This window comes from Ambystoma mexicanum, chromosome 2p, assembly GCF_040938575.1.
Source record: "Ambystoma mexicanum isolate Mex_15411 chromosome 2p, UKY_AmexF1_1, whole genome shotgun sequence".
NCBI classification, from domain to species: Eukaryota; Metazoa; Chordata; class Amphibia; order Caudata; family Ambystomatidae; genus Ambystoma; species Ambystoma mexicanum.
Window position 1 is genome coordinate 26,242,983 of NC_090923.1, and position 20,970 is coordinate 26,263,952.

Consider the following 20,970-nt stretch of genomic DNA (forward strand, 5'->3'; position numbering starts at 1 on the left):
CCTACAATCAATTTATGTGGCACATCTGAGGACCTGCTAAACATGTCTGTATACGAAGAGGATTTAGCTGAGGACGTGGAGAAGGCTGCTGAGTTTGACACTCTACCGGCGAGCCCTCTCAATGTACACAAGCAGCCTGGCAATTCAACCGGTCTTTTGAGTGCTGCTTGTCCTCACATGACTAACCAGCCTGATAGTGGAGTAAATCCATCTGGACATAATCTCACTCATCCACAAGCGCCCGCCTCAAAGTCCTCCAGAATTGTATCCCTAGGTGAAAAAATTGGTCAATCCACAACTCCCATAGACGACTCGGACACCTGGTCGCAACCCTTCATGACTTTAGAGGAGAAACGCCGTAAAACGTGTGACCCACGCAACACTGGCCAATCCAAGATGGAAGATCCTGAGTCACTAGTTCCCTCTGCTCCTTGTGTCAACCTGTCATCCTCGGTAGCTGCTAAAAATGACTTATCTGGCTCTAATTCTAGGGGTATCCTGCCTAAGTTGCTGCAACCCAAGGCTACTGGGGGGTCGCAAAGAAACTTATCATTGAGTAAGCAAACAACAAACGAATCCCTCAAGAACAAATATTGGAAGAATGAGCCTACTTACCACCAAGTACTTCTAGAACGTATCGACTCTGCTGATGACTTGATAATGAATCGCCATAATGTGTTATGGCTTTGTCATCTAGTACCGAGCCTGCGAGCAATAGAATCTGGTGATCTAAAAATTGTAGAATTTCTTGAAGAAAGCAAAAATGATGCAGTTATTCTACATGTCCAGTCCAAATTGATAGCTGACACACTGCTCCAAGCCGGACCAGTTTTAATGTCGCTGGGCTTTGACATTTCCCTAGCCCCTACACGGACTCCAGAAGAAGCTCTGAATAAAGCTGCGATCTTGCTGGAGGTCGGAAGAGACTACAATAACCCATCTGATCGCTCTTGTGAGAGGGTCACTGTAGTTCCGCACTTAACATCCTTCCCTCCGGCACAGAATACCAGCAAGTCCGTGAACGAGACATCTAGCTTAAAAAACATCAAGATTACAATCTCAGGTCCCAGTCAAACACATCATACTGAAGTTTTGGAAGGGTCTGATATGTTGCCGAGAGGGTCAAGAGAAGGAATGGGCGTGGATTGCTGAATCTTTAAATAATATCACGCCTCGCTAACGCCAGGTCCTCAAACACCCTTCCAGCAACAAAACCCTTACTCTGGGATCATGGAACACAAGGGGCTTCACTCATCTGTTTAATACCACCTGGGCCGATGATTTGGACCTTATTTGCCTACAGGAGACATGGCTACGTGAAAAACCCATTCTGGAAGGATTTGAAACTGCCTATATTCCAGCCTTCAAACAGACTAGAGGAAGACCAATGTCAGGCCTTCTGGTAGCCGTTAGGATTAATTCAGGTCTTCGGATCCTAAACTCAATTGATGTTTCTCCATTTATTCAAGTGACCACGGTCGGGGTGGGCAGCATGGCTGCTGATGCGTCAACTAACATCTGCATCTTTAATCTGTACTGGAACCACGCGGCCAGTGGAACTACAAACTTCATAGATGAAGTCACCAAGGCGTTGGACGAGCAGATTGAAGCCTGCCCCCTAATTAACTTAATAGTCTGTGGAGACCTTAATATCGATTGTCTTGACCATCAGGACACACTAGGTCACAAGAAGACTGTCAACAATTTAGAATCTCAATTGGCAACTCAATGGTCTCTGGAAATGGAACTACGCGACTTGATGATATTGAATGGTCAAACGGTAGGCGATATTCCTGCTGCCCCCACGTGGAGAAGAGGCGACCTAAATTCAACCTTGGATTATATCATTGTCTCCAGTGGGATTCATACGAAAACATCCAGACTGTCCGTCCGATCAATGCAACACAGCGATCACGAGATGGTGGTACTGACATTTGCGGCAACTGACATAAGACCTCAAGATCGCTGGGCCTTTCCAACCCGAACAGGAGTCGGTAGGATTCGCCTAAAACTAGACCACACTGAGACAGGTAATATCTTGAAAGGTCTCCAGATTTCCGAACTCACGGAATACAGCCACCTCCTAACACAATATCAAGAACGCAAAAATCACATGGCCAATAGTCTTTTTTTTCCAAAACATAAATTTGATCTTGAAGTGCAACAACGGAAACGTCTCCTACGTTGGCAGATAAGATCGACCCGCAAACAAACATCAAGTGCCGCAAATGGGCTTATAAAAAATTTCAAACAAAGCTATAAGAACTGGCTTAAGTCCCATAAATCTATTATGCTACAGAACGATGCGGAGTTGATGCTATCAAAAATGAAGAGCTCTAACGCTGCTGATTATTGGAGACTGATAAAGGACAACTTTGCTCCTCAACATGCTCTCCAGGCAAACCTGGTCTCTGAGTCTGAGTGGGTATCTTTTTACACCAACCTCTTTTGTAACAATAATGAGGTCGCTGATTGGAGCCCACCAGCGCTGCCACTTTGGGACTTGACCTTTGATTATGAGGAAATATTGAGAGTCATTAGGAATTTACACAACTCTAGAGCCCCCGGTCCTGATGGCTTAACAAACTTTACGCTCAAGCTCCAACCTGAACTATGGACTACCTTTTGTGAGCTACTGTTCAAAAGAATCGTCAACAACCGCAAGACCCCTTTGTCTTGGAAATCAGCAGTGATCATACCTATCTTTAAAAAAGGCGATCGTTGGAATCCTAAGAACTACAGACCCATTGCACTTCTTGACGTACTGGGCAAGGTTTATGCCACTCTCCTTCAACAAAAACTGACTGAGTGGTCAACAAAATGCAATCAGATGGGCCCTAGACAAACGGGATTCGTCAAAGGCTTGGGCTGCGGCATTAACCTATTAATACTAAACCTACTGAAAATGGAAGCCTTGCGTTCCAATACCAAGATCTATCTCGCCTTGGTAGACTTGTCTCAGGCGTTCGACAGTATTAACAGAGATCTACTCTGGACTAAACTGACCAAATGGAATGGCCCTGCAAGTCTGCTGGCCGCTATTTATGAACTCCATACGAACACGACCATCAGAGTCCGCCTAGATCAAAAAGGCAATCTATCTGTACCCATCAACACCTCGCGAGGTGTCAAACAAGGCTGCCCGCTTGCAGCAACCATATTTAATTTGTTCATATCCGACATCAAGGACGTATTTAGTGGCCTACGCACGTTCCCGCCAAAACTCCATGGCTCCCATGTGGACTATTTAGTCTATGCAGATGATATCATTTTGATAGACTCAACCCCCATAGGTTTACAGCGCAAACTAAATGCCGTGGAAAAATACCTAACAGATAACGGGTTAGTTATTAATAGAAGGAAATGCGAAATAATGGTCCTTGAAAGACTGCAAGGTTCCAATTTAAACCGGCAAAAATTCAACTGGTACGTGAACAAAGAACCCATCGGACGCGTTCTTAACACCAGATACTTAGGAATGCAACTAAGTGCCAGCAGAAATGACGCCCCCTGGGTGGACTCCGTGAAGAACAAATGCCGTCAATTGGCGTGCCAAGCAGCCATAATCAACAAAAAATTTGGGAAATTTACCTTAAGACCGACGTTAACCTTCTTTCAGCAGAAGGTGGTACCTTCTCTAATTTATGCTGGCGAAAATGCCTTTGGATATGGGTTTGAAATGTGGAATTCCCTAGAAAACATCTTCTGGACCAGGGTTCTCCACCTACCCAAAGGCACCTCCACTGTTTGCATTAGATATGAACTTGGCTATATATCGATGCAAGCGAGGGTCGCTTGGAATCTTCTAAGCATCTTCAGGAAAGTAAACCTTAACACCGTTTTGCCTCAGATGAAGATTCTTCACAGCCTACAGTTCGCCAAAGCACCCACAATTGCATTCCAATGGAATAAGACATGTTATGATGTACTCTGTTTCTATGACATTTCGATGCAATTGCTGCTCGAAAATCCAGATGCCGCAAAACTGAAACTTTGGCGAAATGACTGGATCCAGACTTGCGATAAAAGAGCTAAATCTAAATCGATGCGTGAAGTACCGGCCGAAGCAAGAGCTTACGGAAACGTAGCTCCATACCTAGCTTGCTTCCCGGACCAGTGGGCCCGGGCCGCCTACCTTCAGTTTAGGCTGAACGCTATGCCAACTAAAGAACGTCTTTGCTACTGGTCCCAATCTTCGGACTCGGACCTTGTGTGTCGATTCTGTTCTAACACAAAGGAATCACTTAAACACCTTATCATAACGTGCTCCGAGTTTGAGTCTGAGAGAATAAACATTTTCAACCCACTAATAATGAACTCTCAGTGCCTCACTCGTGATGACTGGTGGAAAGCTATGTTTGATGGAGCAAACAGAGCGTTGTTATATGCTTTGATTTCCTTCCTTCGTGCTATAAAGGAACGTTTACACGATAGCCCGGTGATCCCGCTCGTTGTGAGATCCTGAGATCCGCATCTAGTACAAGTTATGGGAACCAGATGATGGGAGGAGGACTTGTATCGATTTGAGATGAATGTAGAATGCATAGCTTGGTTTTGTCTTCTTTCCTTTCTTCTTGCTTCTTTCTTTTTAAAGGTTTGTAATATAACCAATAAAAATAAAATAAAAAAAAATAAAAAAAAAAAGTAATGAACACCGAGAATTCACTTCTTCAGAGAATTCTTTAGGTGGACTTATCAGGAAGATATTTATTTTCAAAGGAAAGGAAGAGAAGCACCTAAAGAGGTTAACTAAAGTTCACTGAGAATGAAAGTTTAAGGAGCTACTGTCAAGAAAGTCTTGATAAAGCATGAAAACTGACCAGATTGCCGCAATATTTTCCACAAATCTTAAGAGTAACTAAAGTTTCATTTTGGAATTTCACATATGTATTATTTCATCTTGGTTTCAGCAGAGGAATCTCAGGTGCTGTGAGTTACTGAGGGTTGAGTGAGGGAGGAGATATAGGAAAATAGGTAAACTCATTTTTGTCTTTTCTCACCCATGCGGATATCAATCCACAGGAGCAAGAACCAGTATCTGAGTATCTGTTTTGTCCCACTCCCCTTTGCCCCAGGGGTGTAACAGGCTCAGCAGTGAATCCTATCAATTGAGAGCGAGACGCTTTTGTGGTTCTGCGGGGGTTCAGCAGCATTTGGGGAACTCTCCAGACAGGACCTGACAGCAATATCGCACACAGGGGGGTAAAAGGTGCATTCAATCTGAATGCCTTCACAAATAGTCCAATGTTGTCATGAAAGTGCAGGCGGTCCCAAGAGCATCTTTCAAAGGTGCAAATAGCTGTCCTGTGACTCGGGATCCTCGAGTACATGCCTGCTTGATACTCAGGCATCCTTCTCCCACAGATGTTGGAATTGTTTCACTTTGTTGCCCTTTCTTAACGTTTAAGGGTTCAAGATGTTGGTAAGATTACAGAGAAAGCCATGATGGCCTAGCACAAGTCCTGGTGTCTTATGTTGCAGGTAAAGGCAACCGTAATTTGGACAAGAAATAAGAATACATTGTTATTATGCAACACTTGCTAGCACAGTGCTTTGTTTGATTGCCACTAGAGCACAGGGAGCAGCGTCTCACCATTGTACTGTTCCTGGACACATCTTCATGTGGAATAAAGACAGTGAAAGGCCCTTCCCCAGTTAAATCTTTGATTCTTGAATCCTGAAAAAGAAAACATAACATGCCACGTTTAGAATGCACTGTGAGGGGTGTGTGGGTCAAAATAATATTAATAATAATAATAATAATAATAATAAGTATTAACACCCAGAGGAAAAGGTTGGCTCCCTCTCAGTCATGGGGCACTTATCACCGGTATGCCAACATTTCAGTTGGCCCAGAGGAAACCATATTCCTCTCCGGAGCCAGTCCTGTTTCACCTACTTCTCCCTACACTTGCCTCTGCTACCCCAGCCATCCTCTTCCTCCTTCTTTGGCTCACAATGCCTCTTTGCCTTCACCACAACTGCCCTGAGCCCCCACCTCCAAGATAGGAAAAGCAAGAATGGGATTCAATTCTCGGCTCATCGCCGGCCGAAGGGGTGCTGTCCATTTTTCCTATCCGTGGCATAGAGGCAGCCCCCTAGTGTGGCTTGCGAGAAGGTAGACGGGCACCTTCCTGGTTGCTGCTCTTTTTCACCACTTAGCAAGCCCCACCCACCTTGTGCCTTTCTGGTTGCTGCTCTTTTCCCTACTTAAGGAGCCCTCCAGCCTCTTTTCCTTTGCAGCTGGGGAGCAGGTGTAAGTCGATCTAGGTCACCTGGCCTAAGCCCCGCCCACCTGGTGCCTTCCTGGTTGCCGCTCTTTTTCACCACTTACCAAGCCCCGCCCACCTGGTGCCTTCCTGCTTGCCGCTCTTTTCTCTACTTAAGGAGCCCTCCAGCCTCTTTTCCTTTGCAGCTGGGGAGCAGGTGTAAGTGGATCTAGGTCACCTGGCCTGAGCACCACCCACCTTCTTAGCCCTGCCTCTTCCTTCCTGCTCTTTATTCTTAGATCAAGGGCGTCTCTCGCCGGGTGTCCAAAGTGAAAGGCAGTCAAAGAAAAGGGCAATTCCTGTTTGGACCTGTTCGGACCAGTATGATCCAGGGTCCGACCCTCTGCTAAGACAGCAGGTAAGCATGTACCAACATGTGTTTACACCCTCTTTCCCCACAGGCCATCTCCACCCTCTCTGGTCCCCCTGTCTTGTTCCCTTTTGCCCCCCCTTCCCGCACACAGGAGTCTGCCCTGATACATTCTGGTTTCACCATCACCGTCTTGTGGCTAATGCTAGATTTTACTTTTATTGACCTCATTGATTCACGGTGCGTCACCCTTACTCAACTCTCATGCTGGACTTCCTTTGCATCTTGTACTCATGGTGACCCTGAATCATGCTGTTCCCATCTTCATCTTGTATCCAGACTTGCAACATTATGTGTTACTACTGACTTCTGCTATTGTATTCGCTCTCCCCTCTTGCTTCTCCACTCTTTTTGACTGCTTACTCTCTGTTCTGTCCTCCCCTCCCCTCTCCCTTTTCCTATCTCCTCCCCTTACTTTCTTCTATGCACTTACTCTATCAGAATTGTCCCTGGACCTAGTATGATAGCAACTCCGTCTGTCGCTCCCCCATCCCCTTACTGTTCCCCCCTCCCTGCAACACTATCTGAAACGTTGTCAGGCCTAGTACGATAGTCGCTTGTTTTGTTCCTCTCCTCCCTTTCTGCACCCCTCTCCCTCACCTTTTGTTTTCCTCCGGCTCTACCAGAAATGTTGTCAGGCCTAGTACGGTACTCGCCTGTCTGTTTCCATTTCCTTCCCACTCTCCCCCTCCCTTCCTTATCTATGTCTTAGATCTTGCACTATCTGAAATGTCATCAGGCCGAGTACGATAGTTAATTTCACATCCTTACTGTTCATGGCCTGTAAGAATGTCGTTGTATTTTCCCTTGTTCCCTTCCCTTGCCTTGAAGCGCTTTGAAACAAATTGTGTATAGGCGCTATATAAATAAACTATCATATCAAATAAACTATCATATCACTGCTCTACGCACCTTGCTGCCTAGCACCCAGCCCAGAGGCCAGGTGCTAATAGGAACATTGGCCAGAACTTTTGGGCTGTTTGCTTTGGGCCATAAGTCTAACCTACAGACTCCTAAAAAACCTTATTTCCCACAGCTTTGGGAAATATTGCTTAATTAAAATAGTGCACAGAACTAAATTGTTTCTTGGTGCTTGACTGGAACCGCAAACTCCACCCACACCAGGCAGGTCTCTTACAATGCCCAACCAAACTACTGGGAGATGGGCACCTTGCTTAGACACTCATTAGGACTTCACGCTTCCTTTTCCCTGCACTGGTCAATCATGAGCTGTGGGCGGGCAGGCTTGGCAACCAGGCTGAGTTGCCCACTGTACCTTATAAACCATAACCCTCTTCCTGAACACCTGCCACCTAAATTCACCTTTCTAACATAGTCAACTCTTAAACTATCTGCGTCATGAAGTCCCCTGCTGATTATAGGGACTTCTAGTAGAGTGACCAAGGGAGCTTGCTAACCTCCAAGCTAGAAGATGATGGGCCAAAGGATGTGGGACGAAAAAAGGGATTCAGTCACTTCTCCCCAGGGGGGGAGCCTTTTCCTCTGAGGCTAGGGAGGTGGGTTTGCTAAGCGTTACTCTCCCTAGGGGTAGAGCCAAGCGGGACCTCACAGAGAGAGACTCCTTCCTTTGGGACAAGGACTTCCGTTTCAAAGAGGAACTTCCTAAGGTACTCACCCATAACACACCACTAATAGCGCCTACCCAAAGAAGATATGAAGAACAAGTAGATATTTGTTACTGTGGTGTAGAAACATTAAGTCAACATGAGAAAGACGATGTATACAATACTTTGAATGCGAGCAATGCAGAGTACTCCTTCAACAGAGAAAAAGAACACAGCATAAAGGAAGGAGTAGGAGTCCTCTTGGAGAGAGAAGCCCAGGAGGTTTGAATCAGCTGTGCGAGCAGAGCTGAGAGAGACTGGGATGCACAGCCTTCAAGCATGGAAAAAAGTTGCGTGGAAATGCAACAGGAGAAGAGTTTGAAGCAAGAGCAGCTGAGGGAAGGAATCTTCAGACGTGTTGCCAAATCCGAGGTGGTGGCATGACCGAGAGCCGGTAGACTGTTAAGTTCAACAATGACGCTGCAGCCACAGACCCATAAACGGCACGGAGTGGGTACTGAGAGAGAAAGAGAGAGAGAGAGAGAGAGAGAGAGAGAGAGAGAGAGAGAGAGAGAGAGAGAGAGAGAGAGATAGAGAGAGAAACAGCAAAGCCGGAAGCCAACCGGATGAACCGAGAGAAGCATACCACCCTAAATGCAAGCCTGGTGACGGTGATCCCAAGAGCAAGAGGTAACGGCGACGGCGGGAAACCCCAGAGGGATAAGGAATAGAATGAGTGTAAGGATCATACTTGTTCCAGTGAAGACCTACATTTAATATTCCCTCAAGAGAGGGGGAAGTCACATGAGAGCATGCAGACCTGGCTCCATGAAGAATAAATAACGGAGAACCCCAAGAATGAATGTGTGAACATTGATACTCGTACTAATAACAAGAAAAGAAAGAACAGAGAGAATCATTACTGGAATATTCATGCTCGTCCCAGTAACATTAAAGATGTGAATACGAGTAAGAATCATTACTGGACCATTCATACTGGTCCCAGTAACATTAAAGAAGTGAAGACCAGTAAGAATCATGACTGGACCTTTCATACTCTTTTCAGTAGGACTAAAGCAGTAGACACAAGTGAGAATTGTTATTGGAACTCTCTTACTAGTCCCTGTAACTATCAAGTGAAGGAGGAAAGCAAGAATCCTTTTGAGAATGTCTCCAGCTGTCTCAGCCAGGAAAAAGAATGGCCACTGTACAGAGAAGAAGTAACAAGTGCCATAAACAACGAGAGAGAAGAATAACCTCAGGAGGGGAAAGCAAGGTGTCAATGACACGACAGAGAAACTGAAGAGTCCTATTTCTGAACTGTATGAACTGGTTAAGATAGTTGCCAAGAACTACCTCCTTCAGGCGCCCCTCAGCCTCCTCTCCTCTTTCGCTCATTCGGTTTCTGTGATTCAGGATTGGTGCGCCTCCAACAATCTCTGCCTTAATGCCAGTAAGACCGAGATCCTTCTCATTGGGACCCCTGCTCCCGCTTTCCGTCTCTAAGTCTGGCCGCCCTCCTGCGGGCCTCTTCCCTCGCCTTCGTGTGAGGCAAAAACCCTTGGTGTTATCTTCAACTCCACTCTCTCCTTCGCTCCTCACATCACGGACCTTGCCAAAAAGGCCCACTACCAGCTGCACCTCCTCAGAGGTATTCTTCCTTTTCTCACTTTCCCCCAGAAGCTGTCTCCAGAGCCCTGGATCTCTCTAGGCTGGACTACTGCAACAGCCGCTTTCTCAGTCTGCCTTCCTCTACTCTCTGCCCTCTGCAACTAATCCTGAACAGGACTACGAGACTTATTCTTGGCCTCAAGCCCAGGGACTGTTTCTCTGCAGTCCTGAAATCTCTCCACTGGCTCCTGGTGGCTGCAAGTATCAAGTTCAAGACCCTCTGCATCGTCCAAAAACCTCTCTGGGGCCAGGGCCCGCATTACATCTAACGCTCTCTTCCTAAATACCTTTCTTCTCAAGCCCTTTGCTCAGCCACCTCCAACTCTCTGAGGGTCAGACGCTTCTCCAGGTAGAGAGTGGGGGTAGATCTCCTTCTGGAATGGCCTCCCTACCCCTCGCAAAATGAAGCCGGATCACCTGAAGTTCCGGAAGCAGCTCAAGACCTTCCTTTTCCCCTCTGCTTTCTCTCTCCCCTGCTGACCTACCTGTCTGCTGCGATGACTGGATGCTTGGCTATCCTTAGAGTTTCACTCGGTACCAGGCTCCTCCATGATCAGTCTCCTCTGCACTGCCTCCGGGGGGCTGTAATCTGTAACCCCTACGGTCCCCTTCGTCCTGCACTTACCCAGAGCCATGCTGCCCTGATTGCACTCCCCCTTCCCTCTCCCCGCACTGGCCATGCACTTACTCAGAGCTATGTTCCCTGATTGAACTACCCCCTTCTGTAGATAAGCATTGAAGAATGACCAATTAGGGTAATTCTGTGAGATTCTGTCAAGGAATAAAAATCAATGTAGCAGGCCCGTTAAAGATAGGCCTGAGAGAATGACCAATGATGGGTCAGGAGAGGTGCACCCAGTGAAGGTCAGCTAAAGAGAGCAGAGTAAATGGCCCTTAGGGTCATACAGAGGTGGTCAATAACGTGGAATGGAGGGACCAGAAGCGACATAGCTAGATGGCATGGGAAAGAAGCAGACTCTGGAAGGTAGCAGGAAGAGAATGACTTTGGGGATGTTAACAAGGAGTGTGTCTTCAAAGTGCGGACATGTTCTCATGTTTGTGGAAAGGCAATGAACGTGCAAATAATTAGGATTTAATGCATGTGGCAACAGGCTGAATGAACACTTACCTGCACTATATGTTATGAATGACTGGTGCTGCACCAGTCACCACTGTAGCAGTCTAATAGCGCCAAGGCTTGCCCTAAAGTCTCCAACCACTTACCCTTAGATTCGTATTAAACGTTGCTGCCGCAGGATTAATGGTGATTTCCTGAAACAAGAAAGTATAAAAACAGAGATTAGTGTAAAGGAAAGCTGTTACACGTACGTCGAGCTAGAGAGAAGGTACAGAAATACCAGTTGAAAAAGTCTCCAATCAGAGGTGGACTGGCCCTAGGGGTGGTTGGGAAAGACATTCCTTCGGCATGGGCACCCAGCCGTTCTTGGTGTTTTTCAGAATGCCATTCATATGTTGGCAGCATTCCTGCTCATAGATGTAGTCTTCACACAAGAAGCTTGCTCAGGTCACCTTATCTGAGGTTCATAAGCACAGTTTGTCACACAATGCTATGGTTACACGCCCCATATTTACCCATTGATTTTAAAATAAGATGGTTCCAACATTCACTCACTCTTTCATATAGTCCTTAGAGACAATAATTAACATCAAAGTGACTCTGATTAAAATGCCAGCCTGCTCCCCGAAATGAGAACTGTGCCCGTGAAAGAGCAAACCTGAAGTGGCAGACCCAGTGCAGTTTCTATGGGGTGTATCACCACAGTAAAACCTGAGTGCCAGCCTTGCTTTGAGTGCAAACTCTTCCCAGCTGGATAAATCATAACCCATAGTACAATTAATCGAGAAGGACAGATTCAAGGGCTTTTCTTTGTCAGAAATCTGTCTGGGGAGGTTATGGGTAAGCTGGTTTTCAGTGAGTTAGTCAGAGACCTTACAGGCCGCTAGGAGGCCTGCTGTGTTTTACTTTAGCTAAACTTAATTTATGAGGTGGCAGGTGTCATTGGTCCTTTTTCTCTGTTGATAGGCGTTGCATGTTGACACGGCTTGAACCTGACAGAGGGAATAAGGAAGTAGTCAGGGCTTTAAGTAGGCTGGGGCTAGCCGGATCAGAGCCCTGTGAGGCTACAACCCTTGTTTCTGAGACAGGGCCCTGCCAGGGCTGCCTAAAGTCCCCTGCTAACGCCAGCCCACCAGGCTGCTAGAAGGCAAAGCCTGACGCTCTTGCTTTATCCCTGCATCTCCAATGGAAGTGGTGCCAGGCAGGGGGATGGTGATACAATGAAAAGGCAAGGCTTTTTTGTAAAGCCTCAAGCACCCACATGTTTCCCAGCCTCTATGCTCTTTGTGTCTTTGTGTCTTCTGCTGGGCTCTCATGTGTCTTCCCGAGCTGCAGTGAGGTGAAAGCGACCTCCGGACCTCTGCAAACACCCAGAAGTCTTCTCTTGTCTTCTGGCGTCCCTGCAGTCTGTTCCTCTTCATGGACCGCTTCCCTGATCTTCCTCCATGAGCCGGTTCGCTCCATGGAACGCCTTCTGGTCCCTCAATCTCTCCTGAGAGACGCAATCTTCTCCCACCAGCAGCTTTCCTTGGTCAGCTGCTTCAGATGTTTACATTTCTCCGCTGCCAGTGCACTGGGCTTCTTCTGTAGAGAGCTGGATGTGTGCAGAGCTGCCAGTGCACTGGGCTTCTTCTGTAGAGAGCTGGATGTGTGCAGAGCTGCCAGTGCACTGGGCTTCTTATGTAGAGAGCTGGATGTGTGCAGAGCTGCCAGTGCACTGGGCCTCTTCTGTAGAGAGCTGCATGTGTGCAGAGCTGATAGCGCACTGGGCCTCTTCTGTAGTGAGCTGCATGTGTGCAGAGCTGACAGTGCACTGGGCCTCTTCTGTAGAGAGCTGGATGTGTGCAGAGCTGCCAGTGCACTGGGCCTCTTCTGTAGAGAGCTGTGTGTGTGCAGAGCTGCCAGTGCACCGGGCCTCTTCTGTAGAGAGCTGGGTGTGTGCAGAGCTGCCAGTGCACTGGGCCTCTTCTGTAGAGAGCTGTGTGTGTGTAGAGCTGACAGTGCACTGGGCTTCTTCTGTAGAGAGCTGCGTGTGTGTAGAGCTGACAGTGCACTGGGCTTCTTCTGTAGAGAGCTGTGTGTGTAGAGCTGACAGTGCACTGGGCCTCTTCTGTAGAGAGCTGCATGTGTGCAGAGCTGCCAGTGCACTGGGCTTCTTCTGTAGAGGGTTGCATGTGTGTTGGGCTGACAATGCACTAGGATTCATCTGTACAGGGCGGCAGGCATGCAGAGCTGCCTGTGCACTGGGCTTCTTCTGTAGAAGGCTACATTGGTGTAGAGCTGCCCTTGCACTGTGAATCTTCTGTACAGGGCTGCATGTGTGTAGAGCTGACAATGCACTGGGCATCTGCTGTAGAGGTGTGCATGTGTGAAGAGCTGCAAGTGCACTGGGCCTCTTCTGTACAGGGCTGCATGTGTGTTGAGCTGACAATGCACTGGGCTTCTTCTGTAGAGGGGTGCATGTGTGCTGAGCTGCCAGTGCACTGGGCCTCTTCTGTACAGGGTGGCAGGTGCGCAGAGCTGCCAATGCACTGGGCCTCTTCTGTACAGGGCTGTATGTGTGTTGAGCTGACAGTGCACTAGGCTACATCTGTACAGGGCTGCATGCGCCTCTGTAGATGGCTGCATGTGTGTAGAGCTACTAGTGCATTGGACCTCTTGTGTGCATACATGTATTTGTGAAGAGCTGGCAGTGCACTAGGCATTTTCTGTACAAGGCTGTATGCATGTAGAGCTCCTAGTGCACTAAGCTTCTTCTGTACAAGGTTGCACGCGCGCAGGGCTGCCAGTGCATTGGACCTCTTCTGCCAGTGCACTGGGCATCTTCTGTACAGGGCTTCATGTGTGCAGAGCTTCCAAAGCACTAGGCTTCTTCCGTACAGGGCTGCATGTGTGCAGAGCTGTCCGTGCACTAGGCTTCTTCTGTAGAAGGCTACATGTTTGCAGAGCTGCCAGTGCACTAGGTTTCTTCTGTACAAGGCTGCATGCGCACAGAGCTGCCAGTGCATTGAGCCTCTTCTGTGCATGAATGCATGTGTGCAGAGCTGCCAGTGCACTGGGCTTCTTCTTGAGAAGGATACATGTGTGTAGAGCTGTCAGTGCACTGTGCATCTTCTGTACAGGGCTGAATGCGTGTAGAGCTCCTAGTGCACTAAGCTTCTTCTGTACAAGGCTGCACGCGCGCAGAGCTGCCAATGCATTGGACCTCTTCTGTGCATGAATGCATGTGTGCAGAGCTGCCAGTGCACTGGGCTTCTTCCATACAGGGCTGCATGTGTGCAGAGCTGTCAGTGCACTGGGTTTCTTCTGTACAGGGCTGCATGTGTGCAGAGCTGTCAGTGCACTAGGCTTTGTATGGGAGCGAGGGGTCTTCAGGCCCCCTCGCGTCATACGCTCCTTAGTACAAGGCTTGGACCATGTGCCTCCGGTAGTGGGATTGCCCCTCGACCTTATGTAAAGTTAACCACGGTTGACTGCTACATAGATGGGACTACTGAGCAGGACACAGGGCATCCATCTTTTTTTGTCCCCCCTTTTCAACTCCATCTCGGGTAAACAGGCCTCACTGCGATAGCACAGCAATGTTCAGCTCCCCTTCCACCGCAGCAGCCAAGAACAGAGACACACACACACAAGGCGCACAGGCAGCTGGCTGGCCCCCACCCTTGCACTCCCCCTGCGAAGGAAAGCTCTGCGCTTCCATTCTCACGCAGAAGCTGGAGAAAGTTGCAACAACCAATATGATACAGTTTTCTTCCTCTGAGATCACTGCTCGCCTGAGAACCAGCATGTGAACCAGAATGAGCTAAGCACTTTCTGCTCGATTTATCTCCATAAACGTGCCAGCCACCCATCCCCATTTTAGAACAATTTATTGCCCTCCTGACCCTACGCTCCCAGGAAGGTATTTCTTTTAAGTGCCAGACCCTCGCCTGTGGTGCGAAACCCACCCAACACACTCCTTACTAACCCTAAGCATTTTTACTACTATATATGTTTTTACTTGTAATAATGAGTTTGAAACCTAGGAGAGATGCGAAACACAGCCGATTCTTTTTACATGCACAATAAGGGTCAAGGCCTTCAATTACAAGCCACGAATGACCCAATTGTACTGACAATAATCATTGTGTGTGACTTGTGTAGAAATGTGAAAAGTAGCATAAAATGTTTTAGATAATTTGTTATTTAATGTGTAACATATTAACTTAGGTAGTGACCACAGTGACCGGACCCTGACCTGCGTGGAGCACAAGATATTTGACGTCCGTCATCTCGTCAGCCACTCAGCCAACCAGAAGGAAGAGATGCCACCCACACCTACAGCACCACACCGCCTGGCCAATCGGGTCCATTTAGCTTTTTTTGTTAAAGTTACTTTAATTGATATAAATACAAGCGTGATGTAATGAGGGTTTTGAGGGTTTTTTGGGTTATTTCCTAGCTGGAGAAATAAACCATCCTTTGAACTCTTGCAGCCGGGTATCAGTGCCTCCTTCCCCGACAAGGGGTTGTGTCGGTTATTTTATTTTCTCTCACATGTAGTAAGCCGGAGAAAGGCACCTACATTTTTGGTGACCCCCGCAACGTGATTTTGAGAGGTGCCTTGAGGCCTGCACCGCCCGGCAACGAGATCCAGGGTGCCCCCAGCAAAACCATAGCCTCCGCGGTTGACCAGACTGTGCACACCAAGAAGAAAGGGTCAAGGGTTCCCGGTTGACGAATACCCGATCGAAAAAGCTGCTCGCCAAGGCAGGCCACGGCTTGGTTGGGGGATGGACCTGAGCGAGGTCCGGTCATGAGCGGCGACCCTCAGAGTGCCTGACTGAACGCGTGGAGTCCCGGTTGCAAAGACCCCAAAGGAAGGTAAGGGGAAATACGGGAAGAAGGGAATTAGCAACAAAGGGAAGGTAGTTAAGAATAGGGTCTGCGTGAGTGACGGTGAGGCTTTTCTGATCTATCCTTTATATGGCCATTAGGTGTTGTAAGATGTGAGAAGAAGAGAAGTGGTATCCTAGCCCGTACGGGGTAGAAGGCGGCGCCGCATAGAATTTGTCCCGACCAAGTGCAGAATAGAGATAAAGAGAAAAATAGTAGGGGTCTCGAGTAGACTCGGAGTAGTTTTTTAGAATATTCTTTTTCCATGAAGGTAAGAAATCCTGAGATATAATAAAGGTGAAAGGGGTGGGGAGTGAATGTGAAATAGTAGATAGGATAGGAAAGAAGAAAAACCAGGGACAGTAACGGAAATAGGGAAAGAACAAACACGCGCAGGCAGTGCATGTGTATGTTGCATGATTATATGTTTGTTGGTCTGCTTTGTGTATATGTCTTGTTGAATCCGCTAAAGTATTTCAGTACAAGTAATTTGTGATTGATATAAAATAGGCAAAGAAATAAATTGTGAGAGGTGACCAGGTAACACCTCTCAGAAAACTAATGTGACATATGGTAATTGTGAGCATTGATAAAGAACGTATTATTTCCACATATTGTAACTGACATACCAAGTGAGAGGAGGGAAGAGATTCAAGGGTACCAGAATACACAAGAAAGGAAAAGAAACATTGCCATTGGCGGGAGTAACACCACTGGCACATATTTGCCAGCACCTTCCACTATATAGCGACAGGATACAGAAGTAACACGATCAGTGGATCACTGAGATACAAGGAGACGGGGTTACACCAATTTGGCCAGAAGGAGGGTCATTTGACAAAAGAGTATTGGACCTAGTATCAACACATTTACTAGCACGATACAAAGGGAAACAGTTACAGAACCGAAGAGAAGTATTAGATTTATGGCGAATGTTCGAAGAAGTTACCCCCACGGCAGAGGTAGGTACAAGCCGAATGATAGAAAAGCAGAAAAAACCTGAAGAAGTAGGCGGGACACCAAAAGGGGAATGCTCAACAACTACAACCGAAAACGATCTATCCCTTAATGACTAGGCCACTGGTAGGGTTTAGTGAACCCCTGTATATACCACCCACCGCCACTGCTCAGGGCGGGGCAATAGCCCCCAAATCTCCACCATATGACAAAGGAGGCATGTACGGCCCCACGAGTGCGCCTCCTGTGGACATAGCACGTTTAACAGGTGATTTGAACCGCCAGTTAGCACACGCACAAATGGAAATAACACAGTTAAGAGCTTTATGTGACAAAGGGCAAATGCTGCCAGGGGGAGGGGAGGTACCCCCGCTGTCACTGGCAGATCTCACACCCCTGATAGGGGCAGCAAGCAATGCAACCCCAGCAGCCTCGGTATCAGGACAATCTATAGCATCACAAGGGACGTCATCGCAGCAGAGACAAGAACAAGAGTGGCAGCCAGGACAGTTCCTGTTCCAATTGAATAACAAACCAGTGAGAATTATACACCCAGATACACCGAAAAGTCAACAAAGTGGAGATCAGGGTGAAAGACAAGGAAATGAACCCAAGGAAAACTGGGAGGATAATGACGAGCTAGAGTCAGAAATAGAAGAAATATGGGATGATTTAGATGAATACGAAGAGGCAGCTGCCGCAGAGGGTTCCCCACTGCCAAACTGCCATTACCCAGACACACTATCACCTCCATTATGGCAAGGTAGATTAAGACAACGGACAGGGAGGACAGGGAACATACTGGTAAGTAAAACGAAAAAAGGGAGAACGAGCAAAACGGGAAAGAAACAGAAACTACAAATGCCACTGATACACAAAGGAGCAGGTAGGCCAAACTATATTCTGTGGGCCCAAATGGACAAAACCAACCTGTTAAAACTCTTCCCCTCGCTGACGGGAGGGGCTGGTAAGTGGATACATGTATTTGAGAAGAACACGGCAGGCGTGCCGTTAGCTGTAGGTGATGTAAAAAGTTTATTAGTATCAGCAATCGGGGACCAAGCAGACACAATCTGGGAAAGAGCAGGGTTCCCGGGAGTAACAATGAGCTGTGATCGACACGATGGATCACCATTTAACAATGTTCAAGCACAAGTGTGGAATGCATTGCGGCGGGCTTTTCCCAGATTTACATGCAGTGATGCACTGCACGATGGAGGAGAACGAGGATCCTGCACAATTCATTTTGCGAGTGCAAGACTTATGGAGAAGCGAAACTGGTACGGCATGGAATCAATCAACAGCTTTATTCTATTTTATCATTAAAAAAGGGTTGCCGAAAGAAGTGCAGAAGGCCTTGGACAAAATAGCTGCGATCGAAGCCAAAGGGTGGCCTGAAATACAGAGCATAATTGTACACCACTGGAGGAGGATCAAAGAGAAGGAAAAGGAGGTCACGCAAAAGAGGCTGGCCAACGAAGCAAAATTAGTACAGACGAAATTAGTGAAGGTTGCCGCCATGGCTGCCAGTGTAACTGCAGACAGAGGAAACGAAGGAGAGGAAAACGCGGGAGGAAGGCCCGTTGGGATAGCAGCGCAGTGGGTTGGAGAGGACCAAGGACAGTGGAACGGAGAGGAACAGCCATGCCAAGGATCACAGTGGCAGAACAGGCAGGCCCAAGGAAGAGGTGGGTACCGCAGGCAGAGGGGAGGATGCGGAGGAATGGGAAACAGAGGGTATGGTGGGCAAGGACCAAGAGGAGGACAATAGGGGTCGTGTTGGAATTGTTGAAGATGGGGACATTATTCACAAGATTGTAGAATGCGACCATTAGGGTATTTTCAGCAACAACAGCAACAGCCCATGAACAATGAACAGGGGTGGGGCTGCCCACACCCAGGTAGCCCTTGTGGAGCCCCAATGGGGAGGGGGGGCAACAAGATCAGTACTGCTATGACCCCCAAATGCAACAAAGACAGCCAGCCCCACAACAGCAGCAACAGCAGCAGCAGCCACAACAGCAAAACGCACTACAGCCCATGGTGAGACAAAACCCAGTAGGGAACATAAATAATAACCCTTTTGCAGAGGACGCAAACGGCGCTCCTGCCCCATTCCGTGGCGTAACTATCGTAGGTGACAACGTTTTTTCAGTGCCAGGTCAGCAAAGATACCAAGACTAGGACAGCCCACAGGGAGCACTTGCGTGTCCAATCCTATCCACCACACAAAGTGCACATGAGGAACCACTAGTGGCGGCAGAGATAGGAAACAAGCAGTTTATCTTTATGGTAGACTCTGGAGCAGAAAAATCATGTCTTACAGAAGGGCGGTTTCAGCTCTCGGGAAGAAATTTGGAGACACAGGGGTTCTCTGGGGCTATTTTAAAAGTTCCTTATACAAAAGATCTTGATGTAACAGTAGGGGGAAAAACAGTGCGCGCACCCTTATTGTATTACGAAGATGCGCCAATCAATTTGATGGGACGAGACTTGCTCAGGAAGTTAAACATGACCATAGCCTTTACTGAGAGAGGGATAGTGTGCTCGACACCAGGGGTATGCCCAGTACGAGCACTCCTGATAATAAGCACGATTACAAAGGAAGTTGCAGTAAGAGGGATCCCCATTGACATGGACATGTTCGTCTATGGAATACAGGTGTTAGCCCTTAGTAGTGCCTGAAATAACACAAAAAGAGTGGAGAATACCATCAGACTTCATATTCCGCCCAATCACACCAACAGATGTAGTACCAGGCACAATTATATCTATAGACATTGAGGCAGTTCAAGTTTCCAACAAACGCATTGTGGTCATAGGCCTGGATGTGCAGGGACGCGAGTGGAGAAGTGTGCTATGCATAGAGCCAAACATAATGCTAAAAGATGTAACTGATGAAGAATTGTTTACTGATTACGAAGGGGATGGAGAAATAATAATGGAAATAAGCATACCATGTGACATTATGATCCAATACAGAGAAATACACAACCCACTCATGGCTAACATAAAGGCCCCAGTGACAATATTTGAGGAAGATATGGCCAGGGTAGCACCTGAAATTTGAACTACAGGACCACACGATGTAGGATTGTTGCACGAGGTAACTCCCATAAAAATAAAACTGAAACCAGGTGCCCTCCCACCAAGAGTGAAACAATACCCAATATTCAAAGAAGCAGAGGAAGGTATTAGAGAAACAGTGAATGCACTCCTAAGCCAAGGTATCTTATTGCCATCAACTTCCCCATGAAACACAGCGATTTTTCCGATTAAGAAAGCAAAAGGAGGGGCGTGGAGAATGGTCCAGGACCTCCGCCCACTCAATGACGTCATCCAAAAAGAGCTCCCATTAGTGCCTAACCCGGCATGAATATTGTGCAGTATACCAAAAGAGGCAACTTGCTTCACTGTCATTAATCTGAAAAATGCCTTTTTCTCTGTGCCACTCGCACTAGAGTCGCAGTACCTTACAGCCTTTACATTAGGAAACAGCAGATATGAACACCGCAGACTCCCAAAGGGGTACTGCGAGAGCCCAAGCATTTTTAACAGGATACTACGAGAAGATATCAGCAACATAGATGTAGGGAGCACCATTATACAGTACGTAGACGATTTACTCATCTGCAGCAAAACAGAAGAAGATTGTAGAAAAGACTCGATAAAACTGCTTAACGTATTGGCTGCCAAGGGATACCAGGTGGACAAAGGAAAGTTACAATACTGCCTTGCAGACGTTGTATATGTTGGCCAGCAAATATCTAAAGACGGAAAAAGAATACTACCAGACAGAGCAGCGGCCATTCGACACATTATCTTACCAAAAACAGTAAGGACATGCAGAAATTTCTTGGCATATGTAACTATTGCCGAGCATGGATGCTCGATTACGCAGCATACACACGGCCAATGCTACAAGCACTGAAAGAAGCACAAAAGAACAGAACCCCAATAAAATGGACACAGGAGACAATCGCCCGATGCTCTCGATTAAAAGACCTTATTTGAGACGCCCCAGTCCTTGCAAATCCAGATTATGAAAGGGAATTTTTCCTGTTTTCACACAGCAATGGAACATTGATGACAGCAGTATTGACACAAAAGACATCGCTAGGCCACAAACCATTAGCGTACTACAGTGGAATATTAGACCCAGTAATGCAGGGACATTTCGCT

General features: G+C 47.3%; 1 protein-coding gene across 1 annotated transcript in view; it reads right to left on the minus strand.

Annotated features, from left to right (window-relative positions):
• The window catches only part of STAB1 (stabilin 1), a 1,160,316-nt gene that overhangs the window by 421,466 nt on the left and 717,880 nt on the right, over nucleotides 1-20,970 (minus strand). Inside the window, exons 46-47 of the mRNA XM_069643183.1 lie at nucleotides 11,100-11,147; nucleotides 5,594-5,677 (exon numbers count right to left, since the gene is read on the minus strand). Of these exons, the coding sequence (XP_069499284.1) occupies nucleotides 5,594-5,677; nucleotides 11,100-11,147 (132 nt within the window). The remainder of the gene's footprint in view (nucleotides 1-5,593; nucleotides 5,678-11,099; nucleotides 11,148-20,970) is intronic.